The sequence below is a fragment of the Sorex araneus genome, chromosome 5, assembly GCF_027595985.1.
Source record: "Sorex araneus isolate mSorAra2 chromosome 5, mSorAra2.pri, whole genome shotgun sequence".
NCBI classification, from domain to species: Eukaryota; Metazoa; Chordata; class Mammalia; order Eulipotyphla; family Soricidae; genus Sorex; species Sorex araneus.
Window position 1 is genome coordinate 86,569,330 of NC_073306.1, and position 14,463 is coordinate 86,583,792.

Consider the following 14,463-nt stretch of genomic DNA (forward strand, 5'->3'; position numbering starts at 1 on the left):
TATGTTTTTTAAATTGTATAGCATTTCACTGTATGATATACAATTTGTTGTTAACTATCCTTTTGATAAGCATAACTGTATATTTGTGCTATTATGAATAAAACTTTTTTGAACATTCTTATATGTCCTTTTGTGAAATATAAATCCAATTTTCTTGAAAAATATTTCTAGAAACAGAATTGGGACATAAAAGTAACCCACATATTTGTTTTATTAGAAACTGCCAAATAGTTTACAAAAGTAACTCAAGGTTTACAAAAGACCTCAAATTTCATCTTTGATTTTGAAGTCTGAAAAATGTTTCTCCTATATTATTATACCAACAATAAAAAGTGGGAAAAATAAAAATTAATTACTTTTTTGGGAACCCTTTGAAGAATTGAGGTCATAAGAAAAACAACAAAAATTCTGAGGAAATAGAAGCAATCTCATGAATCCATGAAATGTTTCTTTACCAGCAGCAGTTGATGTTATGCTCTTTGAAGATTTAGTTTGAAATATTTAATGAGTTACCTGAGATTTATCATAGGCTAGAATTGAGAGTGTGGAATACCTGAAAGTCTTTGACAAAGAATTGTGCTATCTTTCTTCTCCTGCACAAACTGTACCTCTGGAAGAAGGAGGAGCTCAAGGAAGGAAATGCCCTACTTACAGTTCAGAAGAAACATTAGGAAGAATTCTGAGAAATCTTCCTTAATAGTACTGTTTAGTGACGTATAAATAGTGAGGAATAGAAGCAGCATCAACTTCCAAAACAACCAGACTAATTTCCTATATACATATATAGGGGGAACATGCACACATTTTATGTAATGTATATTTTATGTAATGTATATATGTGTGTAATATATATATGTATATATAATATATTCTATACATTTTTTTTACTGCAGAAAAAATGTTGCTAGGGAAAGAACAATGAAAGCTGTCAGCTGGGGAGCCAAGGAGGTAACTCAAAGGTTAGAGTTTATGCTGCACATGGGTGCCCTTAGTTGATCTTTGTGACAATGACAAGAGTAAGCCCAGCTCTATCAGTGGGCCCCTTTCCCCAACAAAAATTGTTCACAAATTACTACACAGTGGAAACCCATTATAGCTTGATTAAGGAGTAGGGGACTGAAAAACATTACTCTTAGTAGTATGAAGCAGGAATAAGTATTAGACCCACACTGCAGGGAGAGGAGGGGGCAGAATCACTTGTGAAAGCAATACCCCACAGACCCTCAGGTTCATGGACTCTAAAGCTAAGACTTAGCGTGTCACAGAATCCTTCTCCACTCTTTCCTATCAACCCATCAGTATGCATCAAGTAAAAATAATAGTGTGATACAGTCAAGCCTCAATTCATGTCACTGATAAAATATTTGGGAAAACTATAATTTTTAGTAAAACAATGAAAAATGCAAAAAAAACCAATGTTGGGCAAGTTGTCTTTTTCTCATGAAAGTTATAGTGAAATAACAACAACAAAAAACCCTAAGACATCTGTCATGGGTCTGCTTTATAGCTAGGAGATCTTGAGAACTATCTCAATTATTTTTAGAAAACAGGGAAAATGAAAAATCTAAAGCAAGTCATGAAGTGAAATGTGGTCACACTAGTCCATACTCTAAAGACATATCAGAGTAAGAGGGTGCAGCCAAAAGCTATAGTGTTCATCAAGTAACCACAGAAAAAAACTCAAACTTAGTCCAACTACTTACTAGATTAAGCCTTACACTAAAACTACAGTGGAAGGAAATCATGCTTATCTCCAAGAAAAAATATTTTTACTTCTATGCCATATAAGTCCAGCTTCAACAAAAAGTTATTATGTGTGAAAAAATAGGGTTTCAATACATTTTGAAGAGACAAATATAAACACCAGAACCAGACTCAGATATGAGAGAAATATGTACATATTAAATAAGGGATTTGGGGCTGTAGCAATAGCACAGCTGGTAGGGCGTTTGCCTTGCACACGGCCAACCAAGATTCGATTCCCAGCATCCTATACTGAGCACCGCCATGGGTAATTTCTGAGTGCAGAGCTAGTCGTAACCCTTGTGCATTGCCGAGTGTGACCCTAAAACCAAAGACAAAAACAAAATTTAAATAAGGGATTTAAAATAACAATAATTTATAGATAAGGGTCTCAATGGAAAAAATCAACAGCATCCAACATCACTTAATTTTAACAAAAATGTGGAAACTATAAGAAAATACAAAATGCAAATGCTAGAAATTGAAACCACAATAACAAAGATGAAAACTACCTTTAACAGGTTTATTAATTGACTTGACAGCTGAAGAAAACATTGGTGAGATTACCTAATAGTTCATAGAATTTACTCAAACTCAGACACAAGGAGAAATGTTAAAAAACTAGAGCAGCTGTAGTTTTTATTAGCTGTGTTTTATAGAACACAAAAGCTATAGTGTGATTAGTGTGATACCAAACCATCTAATGTATACATAATTAGAATCCCAGAAGATGGAGACAGTAGGAACAGCAGAAAATAAATATCTTATTATATTTTATTATAATATATTATAATATCTTATTATATTATATTTTATTTAGAAAATAAATGAAAAAGTAATGACTGAAAATTTTCCAAAATGTGTCACACATCCAGAAAATCAGAGAATTCTAAGAAAGAGTAATATAAAAATTAAAACAGGAGAGATAGTGTAGGGACTAAGGTCTCGGCTTGGCTCCTGACTGGCTCAATTCCCTGAGTACTGCAGGAATGATTCCCTGAGCACCACAGGGTGTGGCCCCAAGCCCAAGTCAAACCAGAACAGACCAAACAAAGCAAAGAAAAAAAAAGTTGCTACAAAAATAGAAAGAAAATCTTCACGTTAATTAGAGAATGAAAAACCAACCTCACATTACATAATACATACTACAGTAGATTTTTTATTAGGTGCTATCCGAGCAAGAACAACAACCTATGTGGCATCTTTAAAGTGTGAAAAGCAACAACAATAAAACATTATTAAATCAGGATATATCCCTTAAATATTGAGAGAAAGAAAATGATATTTCAGAGAAACCAGAACTAAAGAAATATTGTCAGTAGACATGTCACAGTATAAATGTTAGTGAAGGTCTTTGGAAAAGGAATATGATGCAACTCAGAAACTTTATTATATACAAATAGATGTAGAGTATTAGAAATGGAGTTAGAAAAAAAAGAAATGGGATAAGTGAAGGTAAATCTATTAGAGTGAAAGGGATTTTCTCCAAATTCATATCTATTGAGAACTTCAAAATGTGACCTGATGTGGGAATAGGCCTTTGAAGATATTTTTATCCAAGTGAAGATAAGCTTATACTGGATTAGGGTGTTCCCTAGTTTAATGACCATTTCATAACACAGAGAGACACTACTCAGGGACTAAAACCAAGAAATAAGATGCAAATACTGGAGTGACAATGCCATAAACTAAGAAAAACCAATGATTACCAGGCTCCTCTGGGAACTAGAAAGGGGCAAGAAATGATTCCAGGAGCCTTCAGAGAGCTAGTGGCACTCGTGAGACCTTGTTCTCACTCTTCCTGCCTCTATAGCTGTGACCTAAGAAACATTTCTTGTTTCAAGTCACTAGGTTTGTGGTGGTTTGTTTTAACAGCCAAAGGAAATTAATATAGCAAAATGAAATGTGTTATCATTTTTAAACCACTCAAAATTGATAGTTTAAACCAAAAACAGTAACAGTGTAGTGTATTTTTAAAGTATATATAAAAGTAAAATATGTTAGCATAATAAAAAAGGAAGCAAGGGAGAAATTTGAAAGGTGGTATAACTATATTGAAGCAATGTATTTTATGGAAGCAATTCATATTATTTATAGTAAATTTTGTAAATCCTAGGGCAACAAAAAATTTTGTGAGGTAATAAGTAAATAAAGGATATAAAGTAAAGAGCATAAAAAGTGCAAAGTAGTGAAAGAGGGAAAATAAAGACTAAATGGAAAAGAAGATATATCTTAATCCAATCATATTACTATACCTAAACAATACTTAAAAGACAGATTATTAGACTGAATTCTTTATTTTTAATTTTGTTTATTATTTTTTACTAAATCACTATGAATTACAGTCACAAAGACATTTTGTGATTGAATTTCAGACGTACAATGTTCCAACACCAATCACTTTGCCAATTTTCTCTACTTTCTATAAATGTCCCCAGTTTCCCTCCTGCCTCTAGCCTGCCTTTACAGCACTTTTCTGCTCTGCAGTTGTCCGACTGTTTCCTTCCCTAACTTATTCCCCCACCCCAACCCCTGTCCCAGTGGCAAGCTTCCTACTGAATATTTATCAGACTGAATTTTTTAAAAATGCTGTATATGAGCATACTTTTGAAAAGAACTCCCTTTTTAAATATGAGAATATTTAAAAGGCTAAAAGTAAAAGAATAGGAAAAATACTTGGCGTATGCTAACAAAACAAACATGAGGTATTTATATTAATTTCAAACAAAATGCACTGTAGAAGGAAGATTATTTATAAGAAGGAATAAATAGGAATATAATGTAATGATAGAGAAGTCAAATCTCTGAGATATTACCATTCTCAATAGAAATTAAAACTACTTTAAATTACATGAGGCAAACATTGATAAATCTGAAAGGAGAAAAAGGGAATATAAAATTATAGTTGGAGACTCCAACACCCCATTTTTCATTAATTGAGAACACGTAGTTAGAAAACCAGTAAGAACATGGTGATCTAAACAACTGTCAACTTACTTAATTTAGATAGCACTTTGAAAAATGGGGCCATAGCACAGCAGGTAGGGCTTTTGCCTTGCATGTGGCCAACCTGGGTTCAATTCCTCCATCCCTCTCGGAGAGCCTGGCAAGCTACCAAGAGTATCTCGCCTACATGGCAGACCCTGGCAAGTAATCCGCAGCGTATTTGATATGCCAAAAACAGTAACAATAAGTCTCACAATGGAGATGTTACTGGTGCCCACTCGAGCAAATCGATGAGCAATGGGATGACTGTGCATAAAAAACACCACATCTGCCAGTTGTAGCAACCCAGATTCTCAAACCAAGAACGTATGAAGTATTTACTAATATTACATTAAGAAGTGTGAAACGCACTAATTAAATTAAAAGACAAATTTTATCAAACTCTTTGACCAAAATGGAATAACACTAGCAAAAATGTGTCTGGAAAACCCCTAAATTTTTGCATATTAATCAAAATATATAATTTGTGGAACAAAGATAAAAGTCTCAATTTAAATGAAGAAATATTTTGAAGTGAGTAGTAGTAAAAACAATATATATAACAGTAAAAAAGAGTAAAATAGTAAAAAAAAGTAGTAAAAACAGCATATAAAAATTTGGGGGATACAACAACAGTAGAGTTTGGTATATTAATTAACTAATGATATAAAATTAGCATTAGTATATTAATGCTAATTTTATAAAAACTTATACTTAACATAATCTAGGCCCCTCCAATCTAAACTTCCACTTGAAGAATGTAGAAAATACAAACATAATTAAACATGAAGCAAATAAAAGTGGATTTATCATCATCATCATCATCCCGTTGATCGTTGAATTTCTCGAGCGGTCACAGTAACGTCTCCATTCGTCGTAGCCCTGAGGTTTTAGAAGCCTCTCTTTACTCGTTCTTCCCAACAGTGCCGCATTGGAGGCTCTTTCAGGGTCATGGGAATGAGACCCATCATTATTACTGGTTGTGGATTAATAATAATTAAAGAATAAATGAATGAAATATAAAATAAAACAGAAAGCTGATTATTTGAAAACAATCAAATGGATAACCTTTAACCAGACTGACTGAAGAATAAAAGGGAAGACAATTTTGTCAGTATTAAGAGCAAAAGAGAAAATATCACTACTGAGCCTATATTAAAAGGCAGTTTTGGAGCTGGAAAGATAGTATAGGAGGTAAGGCATGTGCCCTACATGCAACCAACCCTGACTCTCATCCCTGGTACCGCAGATGGTCTCCAGAACACCACAAGGAGTCACCCCTGACCCAGAGCCAGAAAAAGTCCCTCAGCACCTCTGATGTGGCCCAACACTCCTTCCCCACAAGGCTATTATGGAGAGTTGGGGGATAGTACTGGAGTCAGGATCCATGTGTGACTGTCCATAATTCAATTCATGGAATCACATTGCCCCCACTTGAGTATTGCCACGTATAGCACACCTGGAGGTGGCCCTGGTGGTCCCTGGCAACCCAGTGCAAGAGCAGCAATACCCCCCTGACCCTTACATTGAGCTGCTGGCCTGGTCGGTTGAAAATTGCAGAGTGACTCTGAGGATTCCCTGAGCATCACTTTGGAACCCTGCTGAAATACACCAAAAAGCACTCAAGTGCACTTAAGAATTAATAATCTGAATAGCTCTGTATATGCTAAGGAAATAATTTTTTCCCCAAACTTAAAAATCCAAGACCATACAGTTCTACTGTTGGATTTAAATTGGGATTTCAGGAAGAAATATATACCAATTTTTCATAGTCACACACAATCACAATCACAAAATCCTGTTGATCGTCAAGTTGCTCGAGCTGTCTCAGTAACTTCTACATTCGTCCTATCCACAAGGTCAGGAGAATGAGATCAGCTGGTTACTGGCTTTGGCATATGGATAAACCATAGGAAGCTTGCAAGGCTGTCCCATGTGGGCAGGAAGCTCTCAGTATCTTGGTAGTTTCTCCCAAGGGAAAGGTATAAGATATTGCGCAGCCACTTAGCAGCCACACGCTTCTGGGAGCTTGCTTTTAAGTCTCTGGATGTTGGCCGTTGATGGGATTACACACACCTGGGTTCCTCTGCCGGTACCTTCATGCGTGAGGCTTGTCGAAAGTGTGGAGAGGGGCCTTGAGCATGGCTGTGGCTAGGTTCCGGTGGTCTTCGGCCGCCGGGAGCTCTGCTTGAGGTGGGGAGGGAAGCTGGAGCCCATCCCCTCTGAGGGGCCCCGGAGACGACAGCCAGGCGTGCGGGCAAGAGACTTCATAGTATCTCCTAGAAAACTTAAGAGAAACTTTCTAGCACTTTTTTTTTTTGCTTTTTGGGTCACATCCGGTGATGCACAGGGGTCACTCCTGGCTCTGCACTCAGGAATTACCCCTGGCGGTGCTCAGGGGACCATATGAGATCCTGGGAATTGAACCTGGGTCTGCCACATGCAAGGCAAATGCCCTACCCGCTGGGCTATCGCTCCAGCCCCTCTAGCACATTTTTTAAGGGTCAGATTTAACTAATGATTGATAACAGGATTATATAAGGATATTACAGGAAACCATGGACCAACAGTCATGAAGAGAGATGTGAAATTATTAACAAATCAAATCCCATGATTTATTAAAAGATAATTTATCATAATCTAATGAAATTGGTTTAACCAGGAATATAAGATTAGTTCAACATCAAAAAGGACATAGAGGCCAATAAGTATATGAGTAAGTGTGGGGTCCCCCCTGCGGGCATCATCCTGTCCCGCAGGGAGGACCCTTCGTGGGGCTAAGGAGGGGACGCAACCAAACGAAGAGATGCAGAGCCAGAAGGAGGAGGAGGAGAGAGTTTATTCTACTGCAGTTACAATACTTATACCTCTAGGTGGGAGGGGGTGGTATGCATGCTTGGACCCCCACAGGAACAATAGTAAAATGTTGATCAGGGGGCTGGAGTGATAGCACAGCGGGTAGGGCATTTGCCTTGCACGCGGCCGACCCGGGTTCGATTCCCAGCATCCCATATGGTCCCCTGAGCACCGCCAGGGGTAATTCCTGAGTGCAGAGCCAGGAGTGACCCTTGTGCATCGCCAGGTGTGACCCAAAAAAAAAAAAAAAAAAAAGCAAAAAAAATGTTGATCAGGCATGGCCGTTGGCTAGTGAGACAAGTGGTGAAATGATAAGATCACAGGAATCCCAAGCAGCCTCCGCTTGACTAGATGATAAGAGCCAAGCTCTGTAAGATGGCTCCCTACAAGTAAGTATTTACCTTTACATATTATCAGGGAAATTCAAATAAAAATGATGAGAGATCATCCCATACCAGCAAGAATTTTATATATATATATGTATATATATAAAACTTCAGAAAATAGGGGCTAGAGTGATAACACAGCGGGTAGGGCGTTTGCCTTGCACGCGGCCGACCCGGTTCAAATCCCAGCATCCCATATGGTCGCCTGAGCACCGCCAGGAGTAATTCCTGAGTGCAGAACCAAGAGTAAACCCTGTGCATCGCCAGGTGTGACCCAAAAACAAAACAAAACAAAAACAGAAAATAAAGTGTTGGAAGGTATGTGATTTAAAGGAATCCCTCATTCACTATTGGTGGGAATTCTGTCTAGTTCAGTCTCTGTAGAAAAGAATAAAATGATTTCTCAAAAATCCAAGAATAGTGCTGTCATGTGTCCCAATTATTCTACTTGGCATCTACCCCCCAAAACACAAAAACATTTATTAAGAAATACATATGCACACTTATGTTCATTATGGTACTTAGTACAATAGCCAGGGTGTGGAAACAACCTAAATGTCCCAAAATAGAGAATAAAGAAGTTGTGGTCTATTTATCTATCTATCTATCTATCTATCTATCTATCTATCTATCTATCTATCTCTATCTACACACATATAGTCATACATATATACACATATGTATATATACACATATGTATATACATATATATGTATATATACACGTATATACATATATATGTATATACACACAATGGAATACTATACAGTCATAAGAAAATATAAAATCATGTAGTTTGCTTCAACCTGTAGTAAACTACATAGAATTGAAGGATGTCATGGTCAAGTCCAAGGGTTAATGACATATATTGGATGTTTATGAGATATCATCTCACACCATACAGACTGGCACACATTCAAAAGAACAAAAGCAACCAGTGCTGGCATGGATGTGGGGAAAAAGGGATGCTCCTTCACTGTTGGTGGGAATGCTGACTGGTCCAGCCTTTCTGGAAAACAATATGGACAGTCCTTCAAAAACTAGAAATTGAGCTTCCATATGACCCTGCAATACCACTCTGGGAATATATCCCGGAGGATGCAAAAAAGCACAGTAGAAATGACATCTGTACCTATATATTCATTGCAGCACTGTTCACAATAGCCAAAATATGGAAACAACCCAAGTGCCCTAAAACAGATGACTGATTAAAGAAACTTTGGTACATCCACACAATGGAATACTATGCAGCTTTTAGGAGAGATAAAGTCATGAAATTTGCTTATAAATGGATAAACATGGAGAGTATCATGCTAAGTGAAATGAGTCAGAAAGAGAGGGGCAGACATAGAGGAACTGCACTCATTTGTGAAGTATAGAATAACATCACATGAGGCTGACACCCCAGGACTGTAGATACAAGGGTCAGGAGGATTGCCCCATAGCTGGAAGCCTGCTTCATGAGCGGAGGGTAGAAGGCAGATGGAATAGAGAAGGGATCACTAAGAAAATGATGGTTGGAGGAACCAGTTGGGATGGGAGATGCATGCCGAAAGTAGATAATGGACCAAACATGATGACCTCTCAGTGTCTGTGTTGCAAGCTATAATGCCCAAAAGTAGGGAGAGAGTATGGGGAATATTGTCTGCCATAGATGCAGGGAGAGGGTGGTAAAGGGGGGTTATACCCAGAATATTGGTGGTGGGGAATGTGCACTGGTGGAGGGATGGGTGTTTGATCATTGTGAGATTGTAACCCAAACATGAAAACTTGTAACTACCTCATGGTGATTCAATAAAATTTTTAAAAAATTAAAAAAAAAACAAATAAAAATGACATACATTGGATGTTCTCATTTATCTGCAGTCTGTAGCATAAGCACATGACCCAAACTATAATGAGAAAATTAAGAAGACAATAATAAGTTAACTAAGGAGATATGTGAGGAATGGGAGGGAACTTCAGATTCCCTCCAGCCCTCCAGGATCTTGGTCAACTTTTCTGTAGTTCAGTTCTCATGGTCTGTGAGCATAAGTTTATTATTCTCTTACTGTGTTTTTTCACCTTCTACATTTGAGAGGTCAGTCTGTATTTGTCCCTTTCCTTCTGACTGATCTCACTCAGCATGGTATCCTATAGTCATGTCCATGTTGCAGCAAACTTCATTATTTATTTTTTTCTCATAGCTGGGTAGTAATCCATTGTGTCTATATTCCACAGCATCATTATCCGTTCATCTGTTCTTGGGCACTTGGATTGTTTCTAAGGTGTTGGCTATTATGATAATTCTGCAATGAGCACAGGAGTGTAAATAACTTTTCAAAATAGTGATCTTGAATTCTTGGGGTAGATGTCAGTAAGTTGAGTTGCTGACTCATATGGAAGCTGGATTTTTTAGATCTCCATACTGTTTTCCATAGAGGTTGAGCTAGACAATGTTAATATTCCGACCAAAAGTAGATGAGGATTACTTTTCCACTACCCCCTGCCAGCACTGGTTGTTTCTACTATATTTGATGCGTGCCAGTCTCACTGGTGTGAGGGGACATCTTTTTGTTGTTTAGATTTGGCATTGAGTCATTGAAGATGCCTCTAGCACCAAAGTCATGAAGGTTTCTGTTTTCTTTGATATAAGTTATAGATTTGGGTTTAATACTGAGGTCTTTGGGGCCAGAGTAATAGTACCATGGGTAGGGCATTTGCCTTGCATGTGGCTGACCTGGGTTTGATCCCCTGCATCCCATATGGTCCCCCAAGCATTGTCAGGAGTAATTTCCAAGTGCAGAGCCAGGAGTAACCTGTGACCATCACCAAGTGTGACACCCCCCCAAAAAATTGAGGTCTTTGATTTACTTTGATTTAACTTTTTTAAGTATGATTTGATATTGGGATCCAAGTTCATTTTTTTCACATGTTGCTATGCTAGTCAGTTTTACTAACACTGTGTTGAAGGGGCTTTTCTTGCTTCATTTCATAGATGTACATCTATGTCAAAGATTAGCTGTCCGTATACTTGAGGTTCTTTCTCAGAGCTCTGTTTTATTCTATTGCTCTGAGAGTACACCTTTATTCCACCAGTACACAATCTTGATTACTATATAGCTTTGTAGAATAATTTAAAGTTGGGGAAAGAAAAACCTCCTGTCTTTTCCCCCTAGAATGGCATTGACAATTAAAAGCATTTGGTCCAGGGGCTGGAGCAATAGCACAGCGGGTAGGGCGTTTGCCTTGCACGCGGCCGACCCAAGTTCGATTCCCAGCATCCCATATGGTCCCCCAGCACCGCCAGGAGTAATTCCTGAGTGCAGAGCCAGGAGTAACCCAAAAAGAAAAAAAAAAAAGCATTTGGTCCATGTCCTTAAAAATGCCATTTGAATTTTTGTGGTTACTGCACTGAATCTATATGCATAGGATGTTAATTTTGTCAATGTTAATTCTTCCAAACAAGTAATATGTTTTCATTTCCTTGTGTCCTCAATTTATTTAAATAGTGACTTATCATTTTTATATGTCATCGATCTTCTTTTGGTTCAAGTTTCTTGTAGGTAAATAAATACAAACAAATACAAACATTGCTAATAAGAAATATTAGATTAATTTAATTAAAAAACTGTTCTGTTTAACAGAACTGAGCATGGGGGTGGGGAAGCCCCTGGGACTTTGGTTTGTTGGAGGGAAGCAGGAACTCTGCCGTAGGTATCATGTTGGAGTGATGTATGCATGAAACCATCATTAACAGTGATGAAATTAAAATTTCATTCTGGAGAAATAATTAGAAATATTTGGATATCTGTGTATGACCAGTTTCACTCCCTATTTATGAAAAGGGAGTGGGAGTAATATGTATCTAACCAAATGAAAGAGATAAAATTTGTATTGTATGCTAGAATAAAATGCATCCTTGGAAATTCATGCTCCTAATATTTAAACCACAGAGATCAATATCCATATACAAAAAGACATAATGAATACACCAAAAGAAATCATTCAGTCTATAGATTGTTCTATCTTCCTATAGTAACATATTTTTTACAATGAAAATATATTACTAAAAATAGTTATGAAAAGAAGCTATCCAGCAAACACAATGTTAGGCTGTAGACTTAGAGGAGCTAGTGATAAATGATAAATAAAATAGGCTCCAGTGTTTCTTGTGGATTTGGACAAATTTCCATCTTTCCTTATGCACCAACAGGAGCATGGTAGCTCATGAAGATCTGTGGGTGGTTCCTAGCCCTGTGCTGCTAGTTTTGTTGAATGGAAACTTATTTTTCTCCCTGAAGCATTCCTGTGTGCTTCTTTTGCAAAATCCAGGCTGCTTTATATCCACATTATCTGACCTGTCTCTGTAAGTTTACAAATGCATTTGGAGTACTCTCTCTACATTATAATCTTGGCTTCTTCTATCTCATTGTTTTGTAGCTATGACACCAGCTAAAATGAGCAACCAAACATTTGTCACTGAACTCATCTTCTTGGGATTTTCCAACCACCCCAACCTACAGGGCTTGTTCTTCTTGATATTTCTGGTCATTTATCTGATAACTCTCCTGGGGAACACACTCATAATAACAGCCACCAAAATAAGTCCTGTTCTCCACACTCCGATGTACTATTTCCTCAGCAACTTGAGTTTCTTGGACATCTGTTATACGTCTACCACCATTCCTGTCATGCTGGTGAATTTCTTCCGGGAGAAGAAGACAATCTCCTATGATGGCTGCCTCTCCCAGATCTTCTTCTTAGTGACTTGTGCTGGTGCTGAATGTGTCTTATTGGCAGCTATGGCTTATGACCGCTACGTCGCCATTTGTCACCCTCTTCGGTATCCAATCCTCATGAGTGTGAAGGTGTGTGTCTGTTTGGTGATTGGGTCCTGGCTGTGTGGCTTGGTGAATTCTGTGACCCACACAGCCTTGGCAGCCACACTCACGCTGTGTGGGCCCAATCAGATCAGCCACTTTCTCTGTGACATCCCACTGATCCTGAAGCTCTCCTGCTCAGACACCTCTCTCAATGAATCTGTGCTCCATGTGGCCAGTGCCACCATTGGCCTGAGCCCCTGCCTGTTTACTGCAGTGTCCTACACACTCATCATTGCTGCCATCCTCAGGATTCCCTCTGCTCAGGGCAGGAGCAAGGCCTTTTCGACTTGTGCCTCCCACCTCACTGTGGTGGTGGTGTTTTATGGGACAGCCAACTTCAACTATGACAAACCCAGTGAAGGCTACTCCCTGGACATGGACATCTTGGTATCCGTGTTGTTCTGTGTTATGACCCCCATGTTAAACCCCATTATCTACAGTCTGAGAAACAAGGAGGTCAAAGGTGCCTTGAAGAAGCTTTCAGGGTTGTGTGTATTTCCTGGAAGTAGTCATGCCTAGATTCGTGGTGTCCAAACTATAATATACAGCCACCAGAACAAAGGCCCATAGTACTTGTGATATACATGATTCTAGAGAGTCTACTTCAGATTATTAGTTACCACATGTCAGTTTCTGAAATCAATCTTCCTGAGAATAACTCTCCGTTCACTCTTCACACAAAGTCAAGATGTGTGATACATCAGTTCTTTCAAAGTTTTCCTACATCACCTGGAAACTTTATTTACAGTCTCCATGCCAGAAGGGTTCTACTTTAGATTCTGACAATGTGAGAACAATACATGAGACACTATATGGAATAGAGAATACAGATTAAAAAAAATTCCATCTCTATTGGTAACGGGATAGCACTACACAGGCAGAAGCCAACTTCCCTGTAACCATTAGCTCATGCTTTCAGTCTCCTATAATAGGTGTTACTGAAGCATAAGGCCACCGCACAAATATAGAGTTAGTGTCATTTGATAGAGATAATAGAGCTTCTAGAAAAAAGTTAATGCTTTCTCCCATCCAAGTACTAACCAGGCCCTACCCTGCTTAGCTTCTAAGATCAGAGAAGATCGGGCACGTTCAGGGTGATATGGCCATAGACAGAAGGTAATGTTTACTATACGCTTTTTTTTGGGGGGGGGAAGTAGGGAATGCTGTCACTTCAACAATTTTATAATTTATTTCTTACATTAGACTTCTCTCTCTATATATTTTTTATTTATTCTATTGAATCACCATGTGGAAAGTTACAAAGTTCTCAGGATTATTCCTCAGTTATACAATGCTCTAACACCTTCCCCTTCACCAGTGCCCATATTTCACCACCAAAAACCCCAGTATACCTCCCACCCCCCTAGCCCCCATCCCCACCTGCATAGCTGATAAATTTCACTTCATTTTCTCTTTACCTTGATTACATTCCATATTTCAACACAAAACTCACTATTGTTGTTGGAGTTTCCCCCAAAAAAAAACAGCCCTACTGACAAGGAAGCCGTTGATAATTAGTTTTCCATTGCTGAGAATGAGGATATATGAACTTGCGCGGCTGCAATTGCGGCCGCGTGGTTTAGGATTTCTGTATTTTAGTATTTTAGTAATTAAGTCCAGGGAGATTT

The 14,463-nt window shown here is 38.2% G+C and overlaps 1 protein-coding gene across 1 annotated transcript; it reads left to right on the top strand.

Moving 5' to 3' along the window:
- Window positions 1-12,394: 12,394 nt before the first annotated feature.
- On the top strand, window positions 12,395-13,354 carry LOC129404970 (olfactory receptor 5V1-like). The gene has a single exon (XM_055139917.1). It carries the CDS (start codon window positions 12,395-12,397, stop codon window positions 13,352-13,354), a length of 960 nt encoding a protein of 319 aa, XP_054995892.1.
- Window positions 13,355-14,463: the final 1,109 nt, after the last annotated feature.